The sequence below is a fragment of the Netta rufina genome (genome assembly GCF_964035555.1).
Source record: "Netta rufina genome assembly, chromosome: 2".
Lineage (NCBI taxonomy): Eukaryota > Metazoa > Chordata > Aves > Anseriformes > Anatidae > Netta > Netta rufina.
The window spans coordinates 6027621-6051090 of record NC_140124.1 but is presented as its reverse complement, the minus strand read 5'-3'; the positions used below and the strand labels follow the sequence as shown (position 1 = coordinate 6051090).

General features: G+C 38.3%; 1 protein-coding gene across 2 annotated transcripts in view; it reads right to left on the bottom strand.

Moving 5' to 3' along the window:
• LOC311206666 (sodium channel protein type 5 subunit alpha-like) overlaps positions 1-23470 on the bottom strand; it is a 206850-nt gene that overhangs the window by 132376 nt on the left and 51004 nt on the right. For both annotated transcript variants that reach the window (XM_084282198.1, XM_084282199.1), the window contains 2 exons: positions 19607-19698; positions 10880-11110 (listed from right to left, as the gene is read on the bottom strand). In XM_084282198.1, the coding sequence (XP_084138324.1) occupies positions 10880-11110; positions 19607-19698 (323 nt within the window). The remainder of the gene's footprint in view (positions 1-10879; positions 11111-19606; positions 19699-23470) is intronic.

Below are 23470 nucleotides of genomic sequence, written 5' to 3'. Positions count from 1 at the left end.
TTTGTCTGCCTACAAAGGAAAACGTGAAACTGGCAACTGCTTCAGCCAAGGTGGCTCAAGCAACATTAATTGCTGTGTACTGGGGTGATGAAGCTCATTCTGCCATAACCTCATTGCAACTGGTACTAAAAACAGGGAGAGTAGAGGTTTACCTCCATCTGCTATGGATAGCATTTCTTGGCATAGGCTTTATCAAGCATTAACATAAATGTTGTACCAAGAAGTTCCTCTAGTCTATTCCCCTAACTGTTTTGAGGAAAGGGTTGATAACAATTATTACACAGCTGCTATATGTTACATTATTATTTGGTAGATGGTTGTCTTTAGATCTGACACTGAGCCCACAGAACAGAGCATCATGACTATGGAGTGGGGTAATGTGTGCCCTTCTCCACCACCAGCAAAGGTGATGACCCTAGTTTTAGAGTTACAGCTATATGCATACAGTGAGCAAATACAAAAAATCCTCTAGATTTTTGTTTTGCCTTCCTTCTAAAATAAATTCTTCTAACTGCTCATCTTTTCTGCTGTTTTATTCTACACTTTCTCCAATTTACCAATCTTTCAGGTTTCCACATTGCTCTCTTCCACACCAGGCAGTTCTAATACAGCAAATAATTCACAATGGCTCCATCTGTCAGGCAAACAAAAGAAAAAGAAAAAAAAAAGCCAAACTTCCCATAAAATTCCTCAACAAGACAATTAATTCTAATTAAAATTATACTCCATCTTATACCTTCCATACCTATGTCACACCACTTAGCAGAAAGTTGCAGTGTAGAAAGCCCTCTGCAATTCTGTGTAGAAGGATGGGAAAAGTTTCCAGTTGGAAAAAAATTAATAAGGTTAGAGTCAGCTTAGAAAACATGCTTCCCAAGCCCACCTTCTGTTCCTTATCTGAAGATCCAGCTAAAATGATATTTTGATTTCTTTTACCGCAAAGTCATAGGGGTTTGAAAAAAATATATGTTATCACACTTGCGTAAAGAGCAGCATTCAAATATCATTAGTCACTGCCCAGAGTAGAGTCCTCTGGCTGACTTTCTAACAAAAACTTGAGAGAGGTGTCTGTTATCTTGGACTATTTATTGCAGCCACACGGGTACACGCTGGTTGGAGACTTTCTCCCTTCGCTACGGCTGGCATGGAGCACTGACAGCCAACAAATGTCCAGATCCAAATTTAAAATGCAATTCAGAAAGCCCCATCACCTTACAGTTGTGATACGTGACACAGAAACAAAATAGATAACACCCCCTCCTCGCCCTTTCGCCCACCGGCACAAACACACTGTACCTCCTGGTAATACATAATAATTAAAATGAATCCTTGCTGCACTTGCTGTGTGCACACTGTGTCACACATGGTGAAGTCTCTAATAAATGAAATTGAGTTTGAAGATGAAAAACATGCCTCTCACAAAAGCGATGGAACAAGCCGTATTAAGGGTATTATTAGGGAAGAATGCTTGGGAATAAATGGCACTGCCAGACAGTTCTTCCCTGCTAAAAGGGGTTGCAAATAATTATAATAATGAGGTACTCTCCTGTTGCTCACCCCATGACAGGGGATCTGATTGTCTTCCTCTCTCCCCTGGCATTTGCTGCTGTTGGTCCTTCTGTTAGGCTTTGCAAGCTCTCAGGTGCTCTCCTCTCCTTTCTTGCTTCCCACCCTTCCCATCCTCTTGCCTTTTGCACCTGCTTCTGGTCCGGCTCTCTCCTGCCATTTCACCCCATCACCATCTTTAAGAATGTTTTCAAAATTTCAGTTAAAAAAGGAAAAGGAGGAGCTAATTGTGAAGATGTTAGAGGGGGCAGAGTCCAAGCAGCCAACTTTTTTTGAGGGTCTTATATACAGCACTGGTTTATATATGGCTTTAGGGTATCTAGAGCCCTGGAACAGCTCTGACTCCAGGGGCTTTTCTGGGTATGAGCCATCCTGCAGGAGATATGGAGGAGCTGGGATGAGGTCGTGGAAAACCATAAAACAAGGTGCTGGGAGGAAAGTGGTCTCCTTAAGCTCGAGAGTCACTGGTAAGCTCCTGTCATCAGTGCTTCCCTCCAGTGCTTGACACAAGCCAAAAAAGCAATTTCCCAGCCAGGGCTCCACCGTCTCCATAAGGTAAAAAAATAATTCATCCAATTTTGATAGAGAAGCTTTTACTCTCTTTGAGAAAAAGCCACTAAAGATATCAATCAAGCCCTCTGCTAAATGGCTCCTGTGCACTACTAAGAGGCTCTGAAAACCTCAAAGATCCACAGCGGTGCACGGTCCAAGGGAAGGAAAAGCAAATCAGGAGCATTTGGAGCTGCAGGCCAGAAGGAAGCAGAGAATTTACGCATTCCACCAACGCTGTCAAATTTGCTTGGGGACCATGCCAAGCCCATGAGCATTTTGAGCAAGGTGAGACAGGAGAAAATGACCAGCAATAAATATGTGTGCAGTCTTTTAATGATCTTCAGACCACCCCTTCCATGCCTCTGTGTTTGGTCAGCCACGCAGCCCCCCGCTTGGAGCTGTAGGCTGCACAGTACACAACTAAAAGCATATTTAATGCCACTTGTTTAAACAAGCGCTTCACATGAACAGGCAGCAAAACGCTGAAGTGTGGTGTCTGGAAGTTTTGTAGACGGCTGTTTTGTTGTTTTTTATATATACATATATATATATTTCGCACAAAGGAATTCAAATCAAAAGCTGCTACAAGGGCTGAATGCATTTGTGATACAGACAGATGCAAAAACAAAACAAAACAAAACTCCTGCTTGTATTGTGATAAAGAAAACATGAATTGGCTCAAGAACTAAGAGATGGGAAACAAAGGTTAGAGATGAAATGCCAAGGTGCAGAATCTCTGAAGGCTAATAGGCAGACCTGTGTCTGCACTGGTTTAATACATTTGTAAGTACAGTGAAAAGAGAGGTTGAGCAGAGCTGAGGAAATCTACTGACAGCACAGTACTTTCAGGTAACTCAAGTCCAAGCCAGGACTAAATGAGGAACGCTAAAGAGGTCTGTCCTGGTAGGAAAATGAGTAGAAAAAGGCAAAGTCAGATATTGTGTTGTCAGAATGTGATGTAAAGCAAAGAACATCTCACCCATTCATAACATTGCCAAGTTTTAAATTCCCTAATTCCCTGTGTCAGCTCAGGTAAGAGAAACGGATTTTTTTTTTTTTTTTTTTTTTTTTTTGAAACCCTTACCCAACATTTTTACATAATTTGAAGCTAGGATCAAAGAAAATTGTGGTACTAATATGCAGGAGGAAAAGGATACAGTGCCATACAGGAAAAAAATATGCCAATTTATTAACCAGTGGCTTATGTCATCCAGAAGTCAGAGCACAGCATTGCTCTCAGTAGGGCAACTGCTGAACTGTAGGGTATTGAGAAGTGGGTGAAAGTAACAAGAATGACTAGAAAAACTTTAATAAGATGAGCTATTGAAAAAATTGAGATCTTTTATCTTAGAAAGGGGGTGACAATTAGAGTCAAAAATAGCACACATTCTACAAAATGAGAATAGGGATCTTTGTGTGCTCCTGGACACAGAATGTGATAATTTTATTTTATTTTTTTATTTTATTTTTCCCTAAGAAAATGGGGGAAGAATCAAAAACAAAGATAAAGGAAATATATTTTTTTTTCACTGCACTTGTCATTTCAGCTGCCACAAGCTGTCCCTGTAGCCAAAACATTCAAAGACAGGTTGGTTGCTTACATAGATAAGGATATCCAGAATTATAATAGTTAATACAAAAATAGAAAAATGTCTATACTCAGGGCTGTACTAATTTCTTCTGGAACATGTGGGGCTGCTCTGTGCCACAGACTGGTGCTGCACCAGGGAAACCAAAGTCAGATTGAGCCTGGCAATTCCCTTATTTATTTTCTACCTCACTCGGCTGAATTCAGTGTTTATGTACAGGAGAAAATATTTCCTAATGCTTAAAAACAGTGTGATAAGGGAAAGCAGTACTGCAAGCTGTTCTCTGGTGGTGAGTTCATGCTGTACCTGGACTTACTGCTCAGAGTTAAATGCAAGAGCTACCTCTTGCCCTTGCAAGGCTCGTTACTGCTGAACCTGCAGCAAGCAGAAGTCCACGGAGAGGCTCCGTAGGGCAGGACACAGATGAGGTCCATTTGAACAGTGCTCTGTGAGTCAAGTGTATATCACTTTGGTAGTTTATGAACAATCTGAAGGTGCAGGAAAACTCTCAAAATATTTAGGTTTAATCTTCTGTGGCAGATCTTTCCCCTAGCAGATCTGTCTGTGAGAGGTAATAATGCAGTGATGAGAGCAAAAGAAATGTATTTGAGGGGCAAATCCTCATGTTTAAAAATTGTTTTGAGACCAAGAACTTGCTCTTTCACCACAAGATCAAAAAATAATGCTACTGAATTGTCAGGAAGAGGCTGTATCGGGTACAACAGTACCAACTCCTATATTTCTCTGATCCTATATTTCTTCCACTGGGCCTTTCTTTTTCAATGTAGCTTAAAACATTAAAGTGCACAGGTACAATACCCATGTTAATAACATATCACTGCATTAATGTTTGAGCATTTAAGAAGCTATTTATCAAAAGATCCGAAGCACCTGAACAAAGCCACAATATTTACAGTTAACGGCAGAGTAACGCAAGTAGCTTCCACACTGACAAGCACAGCCTGAAAGCCCAGAGAGGTTCTTTGTCTTAATCATTGGTTCACACACAATCATACATAATAAAACACCTCTTCCAGTCTCAACCTGATTTATTGCTTCCCTCTTTTCTCCCACCTCCATAATTACTCATCCAACACTCACTGTCTTCTATTACCACCTCAGATAACACCTCAAACACTTCAGCTCTCCCCAAACTTGCTACATCTATTATCTGGTTTGGACATCATTATTTTCTGTACTCTTCACACAGTTTCAGAATATCTTTTCATTCAGCTCCATTTCAGACATTCTGAAAGCAAAAATGAAGCAACTCATCAGGCAGAGCTAATAACTAAACACAGAAGTTGGACAAAACATGTATGTAGACATGCATCTATATACACATATCTATATATTTTTTAAATTCAAATGTATACTCCTAAATATCCATGCCCATTTATTTAATAGTGCATTAACAGTGCACCTCACTCAGATTACTTAGTTGGATGCAATTGGGAGATGCAAAGACAAAGACCTAAACTTAATATATTTATATGTCGTTCTAAATACAGAACCCAAAGCAACCATGACTTATCCAGGTGTAACTAGAGGTGACATTACAGATATTGTATTAAACTTTATCTGGATTATTATTATTACTTTTTTTTTTTTTTTTTTCCCCTTAAACTTTCATTAACTACACACTTTGACTTCAGAAGAAGAGAAAAAACACTGCCGTGAAATGAATGTGAGAAAGTGGTCTGGAAGAAAAAAACAGCAGCCTTAAAAAGTTGGTTTTTAAACTATAAAAATGGCAGTTGACTCCTCCCACCAGAAGGTTAATACATTTTATCAAACTTTTTAAAATATATTATTATTATTATTATTATTATTATTATTATTATTATTATTATTATTATTATTATTATTATTATTATTCCAATATCTTGGACAATTACCTAAAAGAAATAAGTGTTTTTTTATTAATTTTATTTTACCTAACAAGATACTGATTTTGAGAGAAAACATATATGGCACATTTTGAAAACAAGATCCTTTCAAAGCCTCTTAATTGGGGTACTTAGTTTAAAGTAAAAGAACACACTGAATTTTGTGACCAGCACCTCAAGAGCGATTTAATAACCTTTTTTGCTACATTTTAAGGTTTTATTTCTTAAGTGCTTTTTCTTGTATTCAGTACTCAAACTGAGCCCTACTCTACAAAAGAACACCCGATTTAAACTCAGACTTCAAGTTACTACTCACTGATTAGTCAATAATCCATTTTACTAATGGAATACATAAATTACATTAAAGATCCTATGCTCATCAGCAATGTGAATCAACTACATTCAGTCTATTGGTACATCTTTTACTATGCCTAAGCCAGTGACACATCTGACTTCATATAACTTTCAATGCAGTCATGGATTCATAAAGCTTCACTTCATAAAATACATGTTTAATTTTAATACCACAACCTAAGGCTTTCGAGCATGCTATTTGCAGCTACTTTCCTAGAAATCTTTACAAGCATTGGAATTAATATGGCAGGTTTTCAGTCACCTGCTATTTCTAAACTGTTACCTCTCCTACAGATAACTGACAGCACAATAATTTTGGTATTGATACGCTGATCACATATTTTCATATTGCCGTGGATGTAAACTATCTCTATTTTGTACTTTTTTATCTATGTAATTTTTATACATGACCACTGTTGCATCTATAACTTCAGATTTTTTCAGAAAAACAAAAAAACAAAAACAAAACAAAACAAAACAAAAAACAAACAAACAAACAAACAAACAACAAAAAAAAAAAACAGTCCTACGGAGGAGGCCAGGAGTCCTGATGAATTTGATGAACTACTTTAGTCTTATTCTTCCTTTTTCTTTCTAGCTTTGGAAGAGTTAGCATCACTCTGTAGGCAAAACCAGACTAGAATAACTTCTCTGATAAGAAAGGTCAGAACAAGTCTTCTTCTGAGAGGTTGGTGCTTAATTGTGAAGACATAGAGTCATTTTAATTAGTAGAAAGAATGGGAAAATCCTCCTGTTTATCATGAAATAGACATACCTATTGAAAAGCAGATTTTGAACCTGCATTTTCACTGTGAGGAAAGGAGAGACTAAGCAGTTATCTCACCCTACTATGACCACTGTGCCAAGTAGCTAAGCTGAGAAACCATCTGCACCTGCAGTAATTTAGGTGAAGTTTCCCTCATAGAATTAAGCTTATAATGACAATGACCAAGAAAGTTTCCTTCTTGATAGTCAGACCAGAAATAGTCAGTTGTATCCTACAACTTGTAATTGGTGAACACTGAACCTTAGAATTGGTGAAAGAAAACTCCCTGTGAACTTTCCCAGATAATCCCAATGCATAAGGGCTCTGTCACTTGCTTTCCTAAGTTGCCTGGCTTCTCCTTCAGTTGCAGTAGCCATTGAAATGATGGAATTAACAAGCAAAGTGTTGGATGGAAAGGCAGAAAATCCTTAATCCTTATGGGATTTAGTTTATAAGATCCTTTCATGGCAGATGCATAGTAACAGGAAAGAGCCCAGCACTCTCAGTGATGTTAACAACCTTGCACATGAAAGAAGAGCAGGGCTCAGCCATCCCTGGGTTGCAGCCAAGGATGGAGAAAACAAGCAGTGTAGGATCAACAAGCTCATCCAAGAAAGGTTAAGTAACAGGAAAAGGGCCAAAAGGGGAGGTGAAGGAGACTGACTTGTTATGGCTCTATTAAGCACAAAAACACACCAATTTATTTATTTAATTTTTGGTTCAAATTTAGGAAAAAAAATAAAATAATAAAACCACATTTTTCTTCTGTCAACACAGTTTCTGCCACCACCACTACTGGTGCTCGTTTGCTGTCTTTACTGGTGGCGGAGGCAGAAACAGGGGTACCAGAAGTGTAGAGCAGCAGAGCAGCACCTGTACCATCAGCCAAGATGGTCATGGTGACCACAGCCACATAGCAGGATAGAACACAGTCTTGAGTATATAGCTCAGGGCTGGAGTCCCTGTATCATGGGGAAAAGTGGATATATCACACAAGGATCAAACAAAAATTAGGCATTACCACGTAATTGTGGTTAAGCCAATGATGATCCATACGAAGTTATTTTTATAAATTATTTCCCCGTTTATTAAAAAAAAAAAAAAGTGTTGCAAAGACAGATGACTGAATATTCCCGGCCTGGGGGTTGAGAGCAGCTAAGGGTAGATGATACAATTCAGTCCACATACAAAATCTGTTTGGAATAAAAAGGGCAGAGCTAAATCTATTCCAGGCCTTCCACAAAACCAAAATGTCTTCTGCACCAAGCGATCCCTTTCAAAATGTCTTCTGCACCAAGATCCCTTTCAAAGGGATCTACTCACTTTGTTTTTCCATTCATGCAAAAAAGGTTCATAAGACACAAGAAGAGGCTGATGCTATTTCAGAGGTTTCCTATTGTCCTCTGAAACATTAAAAACTCTCAAAGAATCCAGAGCAAACTTTTGCTCTCCAAGAGCAGAGCTCTCATACCATCCCTTTTGATTCATTATTTTGGTGTCCTGATGAACGAATTAACAATTCATCTTTCCATTTATGAGTGTTTTTCACTGCTGCATTTGTTTACATACTGCATTTTTTGTTTGTTTGTTTGTTTGTTTTACATATTATCATGAATCTCTTCAGGATTCTGCTTTCTTCTGCTTTCTGTGTTTCTAGATTACTATTCCTGATTCAAACTAAGTGACTCAGCTGCATTCATTTTAAAGTCTCCAGTGAGCTTTTGTAATTGTTTTTGCTCCCTTTGAATGAACTTTACTATCTCAACATGTTGGCCAATTTTCTTCTCTAATTCTTCCCCAAAATAAACACTGACACTACTCTGTTTCTTAATGTATTCTTCTTTTTATTTAATTTGGTCTGCCTACACTCTAATTTAACCATATGTATTGCTTAATTCCATAAAGTACTTGAAATTCGGACTGTTATTAAATTGTGGTCAGTACTACTCTGTTAAATAGTCACTTCATTTCACCATAATACTTACGCAAAATGGAATATAAAGCAATATTCCTTCTAGTTACAAAATGAGCCAGTCCTTCAATTTTTGAATTGCTTTGGCATAATTATCAACATTAAATGAAAATCCTACTTAATATTGTTCTGCTTAGTCTTATTGCTGAGCCACCTTCTCCAGCTTCTCGAGGAATTTTTATTCTGAAGTTAGTACGTTCTTCCTATACATCTACTTTTCTTCCAGTTCTTCAGTGGCCCTTGGCAGTGACTTAACATTTCAACTATTTAAATATGTCTTGTCCATCCATCTTCAGTGACAGTTGTTTGCCATAGTTCACTGTCTTTATTTTCCAATATTATGAAAACATTAAAGCAGTCCTTTATATTTTTATTGCTTACTATTAATACTGCATGGTCAAACTTTATTTCACTTTAATCCTTTATATCACCAAGTTGATTAACCTTGTAATAGGTCAATCTACTTTAGCGATAATAAGTATAGTTTCCTGACCATATTACCCATTGCTGGATTTACCAAATGGATTTACATGAGTGTCTCTCCCCTTCCCCATATCAGACCCACACAAATAAACTTGCCCATGGCATGCTGCAGCAGCTGTGCAATTCCTTCCATTTAAAGCAATGCTGCAGCTGGCCTTGACAGTAACTATATTTTTTTTAGAGACCACCAGTGGTGCATTTACCCTACTTCCATTCTCAAAGAACCACAGTATCTTCACAGCTCCAATGTCATCCCTTCACCTTTATTATAGGGTTTTAAAATTCTCTTTCCTCTTTCAGCTGGTGGAAGGGACATTGAGGCAAATAACCTGACAATCAAGGTCAGCCCTGAAGATGGCCCTCATTTAGCCAGAGCTTTGCTTATGCCCTTCCTTAATGTTTTATTAAGCACATTATGCATTAACAATACCAATACTGAGCTTCTTATTCTTTGAATTAAAGCTTACTAACACTACTCCTTCCAAGGCTGCTTAGAATGCAGGGAAAGGAACCAAGCAGAAAGGCCAGAAGTCGCCCATGTGGAATGACAGGACTGCCCTTGGCTCAGTCCCTGAACCACATAATGTAGTTGAAGAGCCATACAATTCTGAGACGCAGAATTGGGTTGGAGACAACTTTGTGCCACTTCAACAGAGCCCTGGATCAAGCCAGACAACTGCCCTGAACCTGGCTTAGGGGTCAGGAATGATGACTGTAGGGCCGTACAGTCAGAGCAGAGGGACCCCATGACTGTGCTACTTCCCGCCAACCACATTTCTAGTTAGCAAGTTGACTATGCGTTTCAGTCTTCTCAAAATAAATCAAATACCAAAGGTCACTGATTACAAGCTCCTTGCAAGGCATATTTGTCTGTTTGCTTCCTTCTCTCAAAAGCATCACTGATTTTTTTCAGATGCAAGCCAATGTCCACTGCAGTCACTGGGGACCCTCTGGTGTCTCTGAGGTTTATGGTGTAGACCCAGCTAATAGCTGGGCTCCTTGTTTACATTCTGAAGTTTATTTACATGAAATGCCTTTTTTAAATGTTAATAAATGAGTTCAGTGAACCTATTTCATTGTAATTTGAAGTCTGGCAGACTGTAGAGTATTAAAAATTGCTTTGGCCTAGAAAACAGGCCTTTTGATAATAAACATCAGAGCACCAGATACTGCAGGATGGCCCAAACCATATAATGAGTTCAGGCCCTAATAGCATGAGATTTCCTTAAAATAATACTCCTGGGGTTTTTCAGTGTAATAAATACTGAATTGCTCTGCGTTGCTTTTTGATTTTTAAGACTTTTAGTTCGAATTTTCAAGTTTTGCCAGAAAATGTTAGTGCTATAAATTGTCTTAAAGGAACAGCATGAAAAATAGACCCCCCCACACACAGCTGAAATTTCCACTTGATCACCTGATTTCAGGAAAGGAAGCTTTAAGAAAAAAGTCATGAGACACCCTAAAACTATGAAAATCACCAGTGATGTGACCAGGCACTTAGTCTGCATCAGGAAAGCACTAAAAACTTTCAGTGTGAATTGCGAATGTACAACAGAAAATTCTACCTAGATCTTTCCAAACCACATCAACTTTGTGAAGAGGCAGTAGACACATGACACTGCATTTGCAGTATGAATTCACATATGAATTTTGATAAATATGATAATAAATAAATAAAACAGATAACAGAGTAAAGAAAAGTATTTACCTGGATCGTTAAGAAATTCCTCTGAGCTGTTCCACATCCTACCATCCAAGTAAAACGTGCCATTGGTGGAGTTAAACATGGTGTAGTCCCTGACACACTTGTGTCGCAAGTTGCCCATAAAGAGCTGGAGGCCTATGAGGGCAAAGACACTCAAGCAGAAAACGGTCAGGATCATCACATCAGCAAGTTTCTTAACAGACTGGATAAGTGCACCTACAATGGTCTTCAGTCCTAGGGAGATAAAAGCCAAGAGTTTATAGGTTGAGAGGCTGAAACACATGTACAGATAGCAACTTTTTTATGATGAAAATCTGAATGGAAAGGAAAACTGGAAGGGTTTCTACTACATGTTTGTAATTTGACGGCAGAAACAGGAGACAAGTGATCACTATGAACATTTAGTTTGGCCTACTTTTATCTCAACAAAAGTCTTGGTGTTAATGTTACAAAAACACTCATTTAAAAATAGAAGGAAATACTGGATGAAGGAACAGTGAGAAACAAAAACAAAAACTAGTAATGGATAAAAGAAAAACAGGAAGTCTTTTCTATTTTCATAGAGCTGCAGTAAAGGCTGTAAAGCCTAAATCCCATTGGCTTTTGAGAATGTGAATTAATTTTAAATCACTTAGGTGATTGATAACTTTATCCCTCAAATAAACAGATGAAGAGCTATGAAAATGTTATTTATTGCCTGATTATTTTACATTTTCAGTGCCAAATTCTGTTCACTGTCCTCATATGAATAATTCCTCTGCCTTCAATTCATATGCTTAAAACAAGCGGAATTTGAGATTAGAAGTAAACCAAATAATATGGGCAATCACATACACCCAGTGGAAACTATTTGAGTAAAACAACCCAAGGCTCCAACAATACCTGGTCAAAGTTAATCATTTTATAATATACTGCCAATGTAGATAAATCATCTTATAATAAAGGCCTAGGTAATGCAAACTGGCTCTTATTATTTATTTCACCCCATAACACTAGATTCAGATTATTATTATTTAAGTATATAGATATAAATAATTAAACTGTTTTCCCAAAAGATGTTGCTTGCTTTTGAAGTGTTCCTGAAGTGTTCAGCAATATTTGAGCTGGTTGAACATTACATGAATATGACAAAACCCACTCTTTTATAAATAGACTGTTCTTCTAAATCTTGTATCCTTTAGTTGGACATTAATATCAACTGCACAATGGTAGCAATTTTGTTGCTTCTTCACTTTTTATATGTAATACTCAATAAGTACTAATCAGTGCTTCTGATAATCAGTGTCGCCAGTATGGCAACAGTAAGAGAAATTGAGTTAAATGGAAAAATAGAAAATGCAAAAAGGAAACAGGAGGAATTCTCCTGGGAAATACTCAGAAACATGCTGATTTGCTCACTGAATATGAACGTACACATTAAATCTCAGCTCCCTGGAATTCCATCCCAAGAGTTTGACAGCAATGAAGGTTGAGATAGTGCTTTATAATTTAAAATAATGTAAAAAATGTACTTGAGGATGCGTAGGAAGGCAAAATAGCACTTTTGGTCTTGCTTAAAATTCTGTAGATAAAGTAAGTGGGAAATCATAGCTCCTTAAAGGAGGATGAGCTGCTAGAAAAGCATCCAAGTCCTACCAGACTAAAACTTTCAGTGCTGTATAGCAGTACTGCCATTAGGTTAACCCGTGAATTATATTAATTACTATAAAATGGCCTTCCAAACAAATGATACTGAACCCTCAAGTGAAATTGCCCTCTTTCTTCATTAAATATTCTGTTTACCTCTTCAAAGCTATTTTTTGGCACATTAAAAATGGAGAGGCTATAAATTTCCCTCTTATACACAAGAATAAGCCAAAAAATATTTGTAGTACAAACATGAGGCAAAAGCTGGATAGTCTTGGGATCTGCATTCCTCATCAGAAACAGATTTTGAAAATGAGGTGAGTTCTATTCAGGTATCTAGATAAAGCTTAGCTTTGAACTTCTTCGGTTTGCTAACAGATTTGATTACCAATTTTGATGCCTAAATGAAAAGCATAGCTTTTCTGATAATCTAGCCTTGGGTAAACTTTATACCTGAAGTGAAATTGGTTTTAGTTGTAGCCCTATTCTGAAGGACTTCCTCAGGTCCTGTAAAGCCTTGTCTTAAAAAAAGTAATGGGGTAGGGAAAGAGGAATGTGATTTATAAATACAATAGTTGTTGGTTTTTTTTCTTATACTTCATTTAATATTCTGATTTTTTCTCAGTCATACTTATCATAGGCTGCCCTTTGAATGCACAGATGTTTCTTCCCTGAAGCCAGGGAAACTTGGGAAATCCAAATGCAAACCGAATTTTAAGAAAGGGAAAACAGCCAAACCACAAATTATTTTATTTCAGTACCCCCTGTGAAATCACTGCAGCACATTCATTTGTTTGTTTGACACAAATACAAGCTTGGAGACTGCATTTGTATTGCTTACATACACTAATTAATCTTACTCACATGAGCAAGGACAATGGGATTCCTAATGTAAACAGCGATAACATTAGGAAGTATGACCTACAAAATGCTAGTCACCAGAAAAGACTACCTGTTTTCAAATTCAGGCCCCAGTACTGTTAATTCCAAGGTCATTCCATGAAACATGTTTTTCTCAGTTTACCTACTGGAGTTTTAAATAGAAGAGTAACTCTATGCTGTTAGATTTATAAGTTTGTTCCTGGCAAGTATCAAATAATTTCTTTATGAGAGGGCTTTCTGCTTTACTTTTTTTTTTTTTTTTTTTTTTTTTTTAATAGCATATAGACTTCTGAACAATCTAAGAAAATAATGCTTTATTAATACAATTGCTGTAATTAAAGACCACTTAAAAATAACTTGTACTCTGCCTTCTGGAACTTTGTTGCAACTTTCCAGGAAAATCATTTTGGGAGTTGTATACTTACAGTCTAACTATGTTATTTTCTCACCCTTTAAAAAGAAAATTTGCCCAGAAAGTTAAGTAGCATCCATCGAGTGGCTTGGCACAATTCACTGCTAAGCAAAGTGTTTAAATCACCATTCATTTAAACTTTCTCTGCCTGGTAAATGGAAGGGCTAAGGGGAAATAAGGACACCCAGAACCTCTTGCAGGTGCTCTGCATTTGTCTGAATCAATTCCTGTGTTTTGTAAAAGCAATGGTAGATGTATTCAAATTTAGAGCACTGTTAAATCTTCTAGATAAATAATCCTTCTTTGAAATAGTGCCAATGAGAGCATTGCAATATAGCATAATAGAAGATTCTATTTATGGGGCATTAAAGGCATTTACTTAATTCTTGCAAGTCAAACACCAACAGGCAGCATGCAGCAAAAACTGAGGAGCTGATCCAAAGCTGAGTAACGTCTACACCTGTTAATGAGTATGGCGCTGTGGATTACTCTTTATGGAATAATCGGTACAGTGGTCTCCTGAATCACTGAATTCTTTCCACACTTCTGGGCCAAATCCTGCTTGCGTGACATGAGTAACACCAGAGCATCCAAAATCAGTGGAATGAGGGCTGTACAGGCAGCCTGACATCTGCAGAAAGCAAGAAGGATTTGGCCCAAACATTCCTGTTAATACTGGTAGAAATTAACACATTCAGAGGTTAATCAAATAATCAGTTTTCAAATGCAAATCAGAAACCATAGAAAATGCAAGCAACACCAAACAATGAGAAATGGCAAGATCCCACAGCACCATCCATTCCTCCTTTGAGATGTGAGAGTATTAGCATAATTCAGTATGACATCCATACCAGATGTTGGCAATCACCTACAGAACATCAGACACTTACATGCACAGTTTGGAAACCAGTGGGGAAAAAAAGGCAAAAACGGAACCAGAGAGTGTGACTTGCACCAAGAGATGTGCATGTGCCTTGTCTGCGTGAATCATTTGCATGTAGGGAGAGATTTCGCTCTCTATGAACAAATTTTGTCACTACTCATGATGAACATATTTTGTCATCAGTCATGAACAGCAGCTAAGAATTTAATACCCCGTTGGCAAACTTGAATGGTTGTCAGCATTTCTGTAGACCATCCTTGTACGAAGATGTGACTGTCAGGCCAGTCTGCAAGGAAGGTGCAAATGTTTCACCTCTGAGATATCTACTTCTTGAGTGAAGTGATTTACCCATCATAAGGATGAAATTTGTCCTTCTGTAGGGGGACTTCTGTGAGATTCAAGCAGTGAACAACAGTCAGTCTCCTCCACACAGCCTTAATTCTTGCACTCCAAGCTTTGTTCTGGCTATCAGTAAAGTACTGGATAACATTCACGGCACTATTTATAGCCTTTAGACTCACACTAACTTAAATGGGAGCTGGATCAGGCCCCGAAGTGCCTTGGCCCAATTTTCTATGAGGTCACCTTTCGCCTGTATCCTGTCATTTGATGTGAAATGTTCGTGATGTGCACGCTTGTTCTAGAAAGAGCAGCAGAGCTTCTCTGGATATGGGTACTTCATAAAATCCTGATGATGACCATGGCCTGCATTTTGCAGGCTCTCAATGCTGGGGCATAGAAGGGTGTACCCGAGGGCTTTAAATTACCTCAGTTCTTAGTTATCACAAAAACATTGGTGATTTCCTTGCAGATAAATTATAATTAGAGTCCTCTTTAGTCACAGGAAAGGTTCCTGTTGAGTACTCTGGGATTTGGGTACACCGGTGACGGGAGACAAATGAGTAACATCAGTGGGTTGTCCTACAAGCTGATCTTGGTTCCTATCTAGGATGAAAACGAATGAATCTAGTTGCCATGGCAATGTGCAAGATGCTAATTAATAAATAAAATCACTGAGAGTTAAAGGTTTTATGCTCCCATGCAGAGAACGTTCACTATTTCTAAGAACCTGAACATAAGGGATGTATGAAGAAATTAAAAACATTTTCTTTAATGAGTCTAGATAAACAGATACCCAGCTACTGCAGAAAGCTTGTTTTCCCCAATATCTTGGAAAACTGGAAAACAGAAAGAAATGTGTGTGCTTAATACAGGAAAGGGGAAACTGAGGGGATCCATGAAGGTCTTTGGGCATGTTAATGGCTGCCACAGAGTGTAAGGCACTGACCTGATGTCTTATACAGTGGCTGTAGGGTTAAAAATGATGAGCTGATAATGCACCAAGAGAGGATGAGGGTGGTTGTGGGTCTGGATTCAGAGACAGGACCCACAGGAGATGCCAGTGTGACAGCAAGCCCCAGAGATGTAGCCCCAGGACTCCACTGAGCAGGAAGCACACAGCTTTACTGCTAGACGCTAACATTTGGGTTGCTGAATCTGGATCTGAAACCCTCCTCCTAGAGCAAACGTAAAGGTAATGAGGTGCTAGAACAGACTTTTTAGGAAGATCATGAGTTGCATAAACACAGGCTAGGGCCGAGGAATGGACTCCAAGAGTTCAGGAGATCTTTTTGAATCCTATGAGTCCACGTCCCCTAAACGTCCCTGTGCCTGCTTGCGCACTTAGAGCAAGGCATTAGAGGTAGGTGAGATTTTTAAAAGCACTAATTGTTAGTTTTACTGACTCCCTCTGGAGTCAATAGTGAAACTCATTGATTTCAAGTGAAGCGGAATGCCTTTGAAAACCAGCCTCTAAGTGCTTTGCTGGACAGAAGCCTTACACCGTGGAGGACTTGGCCTGTTACTTTCAGTAAGCAATTTCACCGAGCATGCTGAGCCCAAGTACGTTTGTACAAACATAACTACTTGATAGAGAAGCGTGATCAATTTTATTGAGGAAAGGCTTAGATATTTGCAAAGGAGAGCACATTACAGTGTTCTTTTCCTAAGATATAAAAGATAGAAAAAAACAACCTTTTTTTCTGTTCTCTCTAGAGGTTGAACTCAAAAATCTCATGGAAAATATTAGTGTTCATCATCTCTTCCTTGTTAAGCCTACTGTAGAACAATATTTTATCCCAGCATGAGCTTATGTTATCATTAAAAACTCAGATTGATCTCCAAGTAAACACAGTGCCATAGAATGGTTTGGGTTGGATGGGACCTTAAGGACCAACTGGCTCGACACCCCTGCCATGGGCAGGGACCCCTCCCACTAAATCAGGTTGTTCAAAGCCCCATCCAGCTTGACCTTAAACACTTCTAGGGATGGAGCATCTACAACTTCTCTGGGCAACCTGTGCCAGTGTTTCAACATCCTCAAAGGAAAGAATTTCCTCCTTGTATCTAACCTAAACCTACCATCTTTTAAAGCCATTTCCCCTTGTCCTATCACTTCACCTCTGCCCAAGAGTCCCTCCCCAGCTCTCCTGCAGCCCCCTTTAGGCCCTGCCAGGCCACTGTGAGGTCTCCCTGGAGCCTTCTCCTCTCCGGGCTGAACAACCCCAACTCCCTCAGCCTGGCTCCACAGCAGAGGTGCTCCAGCCTCTGAGCATCCTCATGGCCTCCTCTGGACTCACTCCAACAGGTCCCTGTCCTGGGCTCCAGACCCTCCATCTATCATGGAGGCTCATATCATGCCCAGTGTTTCTTTTTAAATGCATGCCTAATGGAAATAAATGAACTGATTCCTCTGAAATTATCTATTAACTTAAAAAACAAACGAACAAAAAATACAGCTGCATTTTACAGGTAGCTAAGTCATCCTTAGCAATTTGTAGCTCCCTGCATCTGGAATTAAAACATTCTCAGGGCACAGGTAATCTTGACAATAAAATTTAAGGGCCAGATATTTTATTTGCATATCTTAATGCAGTTATGTCAGCAAATAATTCAGTTACTAGTATCTAAAAATGCAGTTATCAAAAGACTAATCAAATAGGCAGAAAGAAAAAATAAAAGGAAATGTGAGTTACCATGTATCACTCTAATAAATAATACTCCTCATCTTTTTTTATTTCTTTTCCTTTAACCAACAAATGGAACAACTTAGCACTCAGTATGACTGAAGTGCTTGGTGAATTTCAAAATAAACTTTTTTGAATCTCTATACTCCTTTTTTTAACTGAAAAACACACAATTTATCATTCTATGTAAAACAAAATACAGAACAACAGAAAATTGCTATATATATAACTCAGCAAAATTGACAGGCCCTGCTCTGAAAAAGCACAAGATCGAGACATGATGAAAAGTGAAAAGTGTCCCCTGGAGATGTCTGTCCCTCCAAGTTAGCCTTCAAATCACTAGCAAAGGAAGCTAAGAAACTCTGCTTTTCTTTTTGATTAGCCACTACCATTCCACATGATCTGTAAAACTGCTCAACTTGCTGTTCAGCTAAAGCTTTCCCAAGCAAAAACACTTTCACAATGGAAATCCAGTTAAAGAAACTTTACAAAACCTCTCTGCTAATTTTTTTCCTTTTAAAATTACAGACAAGAATTAAGACAAGAATCAATTTTAGGAAATAGTAGACCTAATAATTAAGTATGTAAGACCTAATGTATTTATTCTTTAAAGCTATATTTTGACTTCCATGCCTTTTCAATGAAAAGTAGCTTGATTTTTCAATGATTTCACTGATTTCAAAACTTAAATGTTGGAATGATGGAGTAAGCCCTGGACTCTTATATATGTTTCCTTAATCTCTTAATTCAAGAATTTCCATTTTTAGTTTATACCTCCTGTGAGTGTTTGTAATTAGTTGTAATACAAGCCCCTAAAAGTTTATGCTGTGGCATTTGTTTACATTTATGTTTTAATGCAGGTGTGCATACCATGGTGGATGGCAAAACCATTCTAACTTTAAAGAGCTGTGCGTGAGAATCTGAGCAATTTTCTCAACGTTATGAATATTTTTGACACGTAATTGCCAACATCTGTTCAGGATTATCACCAAGAGGATCTACCATGCACGGTTTTTGCTACCTTCTCTACCTTGCCATGCAGGTTGGAGATGTTAAACACTGAGGCTGAATGAGACCTGTCCATAGATAATGCTTGGCAAGAATTTATTGTCATACAGTTAGTCCTAAGTGGACTCATACCTGCATAAATCACTAAACAAACAAACAAAAAAAACTTATTATTTTAAGAAACAGAAATAAAATAGATCACAAGCCATGAAAAAAAGCTTCTTTCACTACCTGGCCTGTACAAAAACACTGTTATTTTTCTTCAGCGAGGACTGGGGGGTTGGAATCATAGTCTTTAAAATGTAAGAAGATGTGATTTGGTGAAAAGCTGAATCTGACAAAATCAATGATGGATTTTTTCTGATCAATTCAGGGTCAGAAATTTAAACACCGTTTCTATCACATGCAAATAGATAAACACCAGAACAAATTAGGCTATCTGTGCTTGCAGTCTTGAAACCTCAGCTCATAGCACAGATTTAGATTCCTCTATCGATGTGCTCTTAAACACAAATATGCATCTTGAGGTCATTAACCTTCCATTTTTAAAATCAATATCTGAAGACTTTAAAAGAGTTTCATTGCCATTCTCATACAGTTCATGAATGAGCACTTTGTGTCTGTGATTCACGAGCCACTGTATACGGCATTTCTTATAGCAGCACTCGTTTTAGTGAGGTCTGTACTTTTGGAAGCACTCTAATTCCTCCTGCCCACAAAAATGGTATTGGGAAATATATCAGACAAAGGTATTCTATTGACAGGTCACATTCCCTACATTCCTCCATTTCCTGATCAGTATCTATGGTTAAGTCACTCTTATTTACTGCGTTTACTACTGGAAATGGCATGTAGGCTTTAACTGCAGCCGGAGTGTTTAACCTGGTTTTCACCTGAAATGACTGAGATTGTTTTCAGCGCCCGCAGTACTCTGAACGTTCGCAAGGCTGAGACATTGCCCAGGTCCACAAATTCAGTTATGTATCTGTAACAAGGGAAAGTCACACACAGACAATGACAAAACACCAGCAGAAAACAACAGTCAAGGGGACAAAGAGAGACAGAGAAAGAATCACTTGTAGCTGAGAGCCAAAATGTAAGGATCAGGGCTTCTTACCTGGGATTACTGAAATAGTTTTTAAAGCTCTCAATACCCTGAAAGTCCGAAGAGGTGAAACACTGCCTACATTCACAAATTCTCCTACATACCTGTAGAATTAAGTCACAGTTATTTGGAATTATACAATAGAGTATGAGACTTGTCTGAATGAAGAATGCATTCATACATAGCAGGAGCGAACGCATCCGAATGAGAGGTGCATCCACTTTTCAGGCTGCTCTTTGATGCCATACATCCTGGGTTTTTCATAGTACACATTATTGCAAATATTTCTTGAACTATTAAGCTTATCTAATAGGCATCAGTTCTTTAAAACTACCGGATGAACTTTGTTATCTTGCTGTTCAGCAACAAATAATACAAAGATTTTTCCATCATGTATTTTAACAAACATTCTTTACATTATAGAAAACATTAAGAATTGTTTTGCTGCTCTTAAAAATAAAAATAAAAGCTTCAAATACCCAAGTAATTTCATATAATAGCATCTGCAAGCTACATATAGGACAACATGGGAAAGTATCAGTGCAAATATTTCCACTGGGTCATTTATTGTACAATGTACTGCATGGTAAAGCAGATGTTGGTTTCAAGAGACGCTTAAAACTTTATTTTGTTTTACACATCAAATCCATGCCCTTTGGCTGCTGGAAGATGGCTTTTGAATGAATATAATTGCAATCCTACTAAAATCTATTTATGATTAAAATACCAATCCCAGCTATTCACTGACGTGTCTATTTTGGTCATCACAGAGACCCGTGGAACAGCCAAGCAAAATGCTCCCAGGAGGGCCAGTTACAGCATGAGCTCGGGTTTATCATTGTTTTGCAAAATTATTTCCCCAGTATGCAATACAATCAAAATCACCATTGTATCTTCTCAACCAAACAGCTCTTGGACCCTTTTGTATTGATATTTACATTTACATATTCTACTTTTTGGAGGCTTTTGTTTTCACATGTTAAGGATAAAACTCACCTATTTTACAAAGCCTGCTAAAATGGACTTTGTGCAAAAGCCTCTGGGAGAGGACAAAGCATCCTCTTCATATCTGCTAACCCAGGTTATGGCCTGGAAGAGAAATATTGCTTCTCCTCTGCATAGTCTTACAGGGAAGTCTGGCATTTACCTGTCCAGTAATTCCTCACCAGGTTTACCCAGTGCTTCTCTCCCAAACTCTTCTGCAGCATGCAAGGGTGGAAAAAATAATTTGGGGAGAAGCAACAGGATGGGAATATGATTTTTCTGACCAAAGATTTGTACAAACAAAATAATACTATATGCACAAACATATTAAACAAATACTACTGCTGCTTGTTCACAACAGTCAATTAATATTTATTTTGACCATTTCTTGGATGGAATTGCAGCAGTTCAGTTCCTCTGTAATGGGAAGTGAGAAGCAACTGGAGTTCCCACTCCAAGTTTTCTGTTTAGCAAGGAAATTGATTATTGTCTTTAAAATTTTGGCAGGACATTTTCCAACACAGTTAGAGCAGCTTCTCCCTCCTCATTCTGGAAAGCACTCACTTGTTTAGGAAACAGTGATCTAAACAGGGCAGTTTCATAAATTCCCCTGAAGCCATCCATGGTCCCACAGAGGGTCAGAAGCCATGGCTCTCTGCTAGCACAGGGTGGGAGAAAAGCCCTGGAGACCTGTGGCGTCACTTAATCTCTAGCGTGCTATTAAAAGCTACTCCCTGTGACCCAATCTGTGCAATTTCTGCCCCAAAGAGGAGGTAGGAAGTAATTCTGCAATAGCTCTGCAGTAACTGATGGTCATTCCACTGTAACATCCACCAGTGAAACAATCACATTTTCAGTTAGCTCAAAACCCTTGGCCCATCTAAATCTCATGGCCCCTTATCAGGCTCTCCATCCCATGCTGTTTTTGTTTCCAGATACAGAAATACCACTAGCTGCAAGCAAAAACAACACCACAGTTACCTGTATAATCAATCTCACTTTAAATTGCTTGCAAATTGAATTTATATGAAGGATAAATCGTATCAGAATAGAGTCCATTATCCAATGCTTTGTGCTATCTGCTGGTTGCATACTTGGGAAGCAGGTTTCATTGTACATATGACGATCATATTGCAGTCACTTTTAACTCTTTCCCTGCTCCTTATGGGCTGAAGAAAACGCTTGCATCTAGCTATAAGTATAAATTCCTTCTTTTCTGTTCCAGAATTTCAAATCTTTCCTTTCTATTCCAAAATTGTTAATGTTACTGCCTTAAAGTAAGAAGCAACATGATCAACTGCCACTTCTGAAGCAAGCAATCATTGCAATAATTTGATGTTGAGCTTAGTTTTTCTCAGGCAACCCTGTTATGGGGACCTTCCAACTAAGAGATGGAATATCATTTAGATAGAAAATTTAAATGTAACTTGGAAACAAAAAACTGAGGTCAAATAAGTCTCAGGGAAAATTTTACAATTCCTAGGGCCAGAGAACTCACTGGCCATTCAAGTTGAGAAGAATCAGAAAAGAAAAAAAGAAGTGTAATCTCTTAATAAATTGGGCAATAGTCCACCTTAAGGTTTGTGCATATTTTAATTCAACTCTATAAATGCCAACCCTCTAAAGGTGATCAGGCCATAATTTAAGGAATATCCAGACCTTGTCTGCATTGACTGCTTAGACTCTGATTTTGGTGACAGTCACTGAGATGTTCCCAGAGGAGTTCTGCAGAGCTGGGGGATGACACCCAACCTCCACCCGAGCTGAGAAGACAAGGAAGAGCACTGTCATGACAGTGTCATGCACTGTCAAGGCTGCAAGTTGCTTCTTTTTTATCCCTTTTTCTCTGCTCATTTCTACCTTACTGTCAAAAGCTTCCTTCCTTCTAGAATACTGGGAACCCATGCACTGAAGCTCTCCAAGTCATGAAGAATTCAGAACCCTAAAGTTCAACTCCCTGCATCAATTACAGTATCCAATGGACAGGACAGTGTGCTGGCGACACTGGTTGCTCTGTCCTGTCTGTAAATGTTGCAAAAGAATCACACTGCTTGAGGAAAGGTTTAGCTGAGAAAAATACCTAGTGTGTGCTGACTGCCAAAAGCTCCTCCCCACCTGCCTTGCATTTTTTGAAATGCTTATCACAGTGGCCAGATGCCAGTTCAGCCAAAACCACAGGAAGGTAGTAACAGTTACCAGAATCTGGCCCTGGGCTGACCTACTAAAATAAATGGGAATCTTCCCAATTAAGTCCACGTAGGTTTCACATGTCTTTGTGTTGTTCTTCTGCTAAATATTACTAAGAATATTAGTCCTGATCCCTGAACCCCACCACTGAGTTCAGTGGCCCTTACTGCTGTTTGAACTAAGTTTGGGTTGAGTATTTTTTCCCAATTTTGTTTCCATTCAAATAGCATGGGCCCAGGAGTTCAGATCAAATGTAAATAATTTCTCTAAAACAGTCTAGTGAATTGACAGAACAAAACAGAGGATTCCTCTGACTTCTTGCTCTGAAACCACTCAGGAAAACAAAGTCCATCCTAATATAGTGAGAATTTTCTCATTTTTTAGTACAATTGAGTGGAAAAATAAAAAAGAGGACAGCTAGATAATTTTTTAAAAAATAACTATTGCACACTACTGTCTCAAAAAATATAAGGGAGTGCTA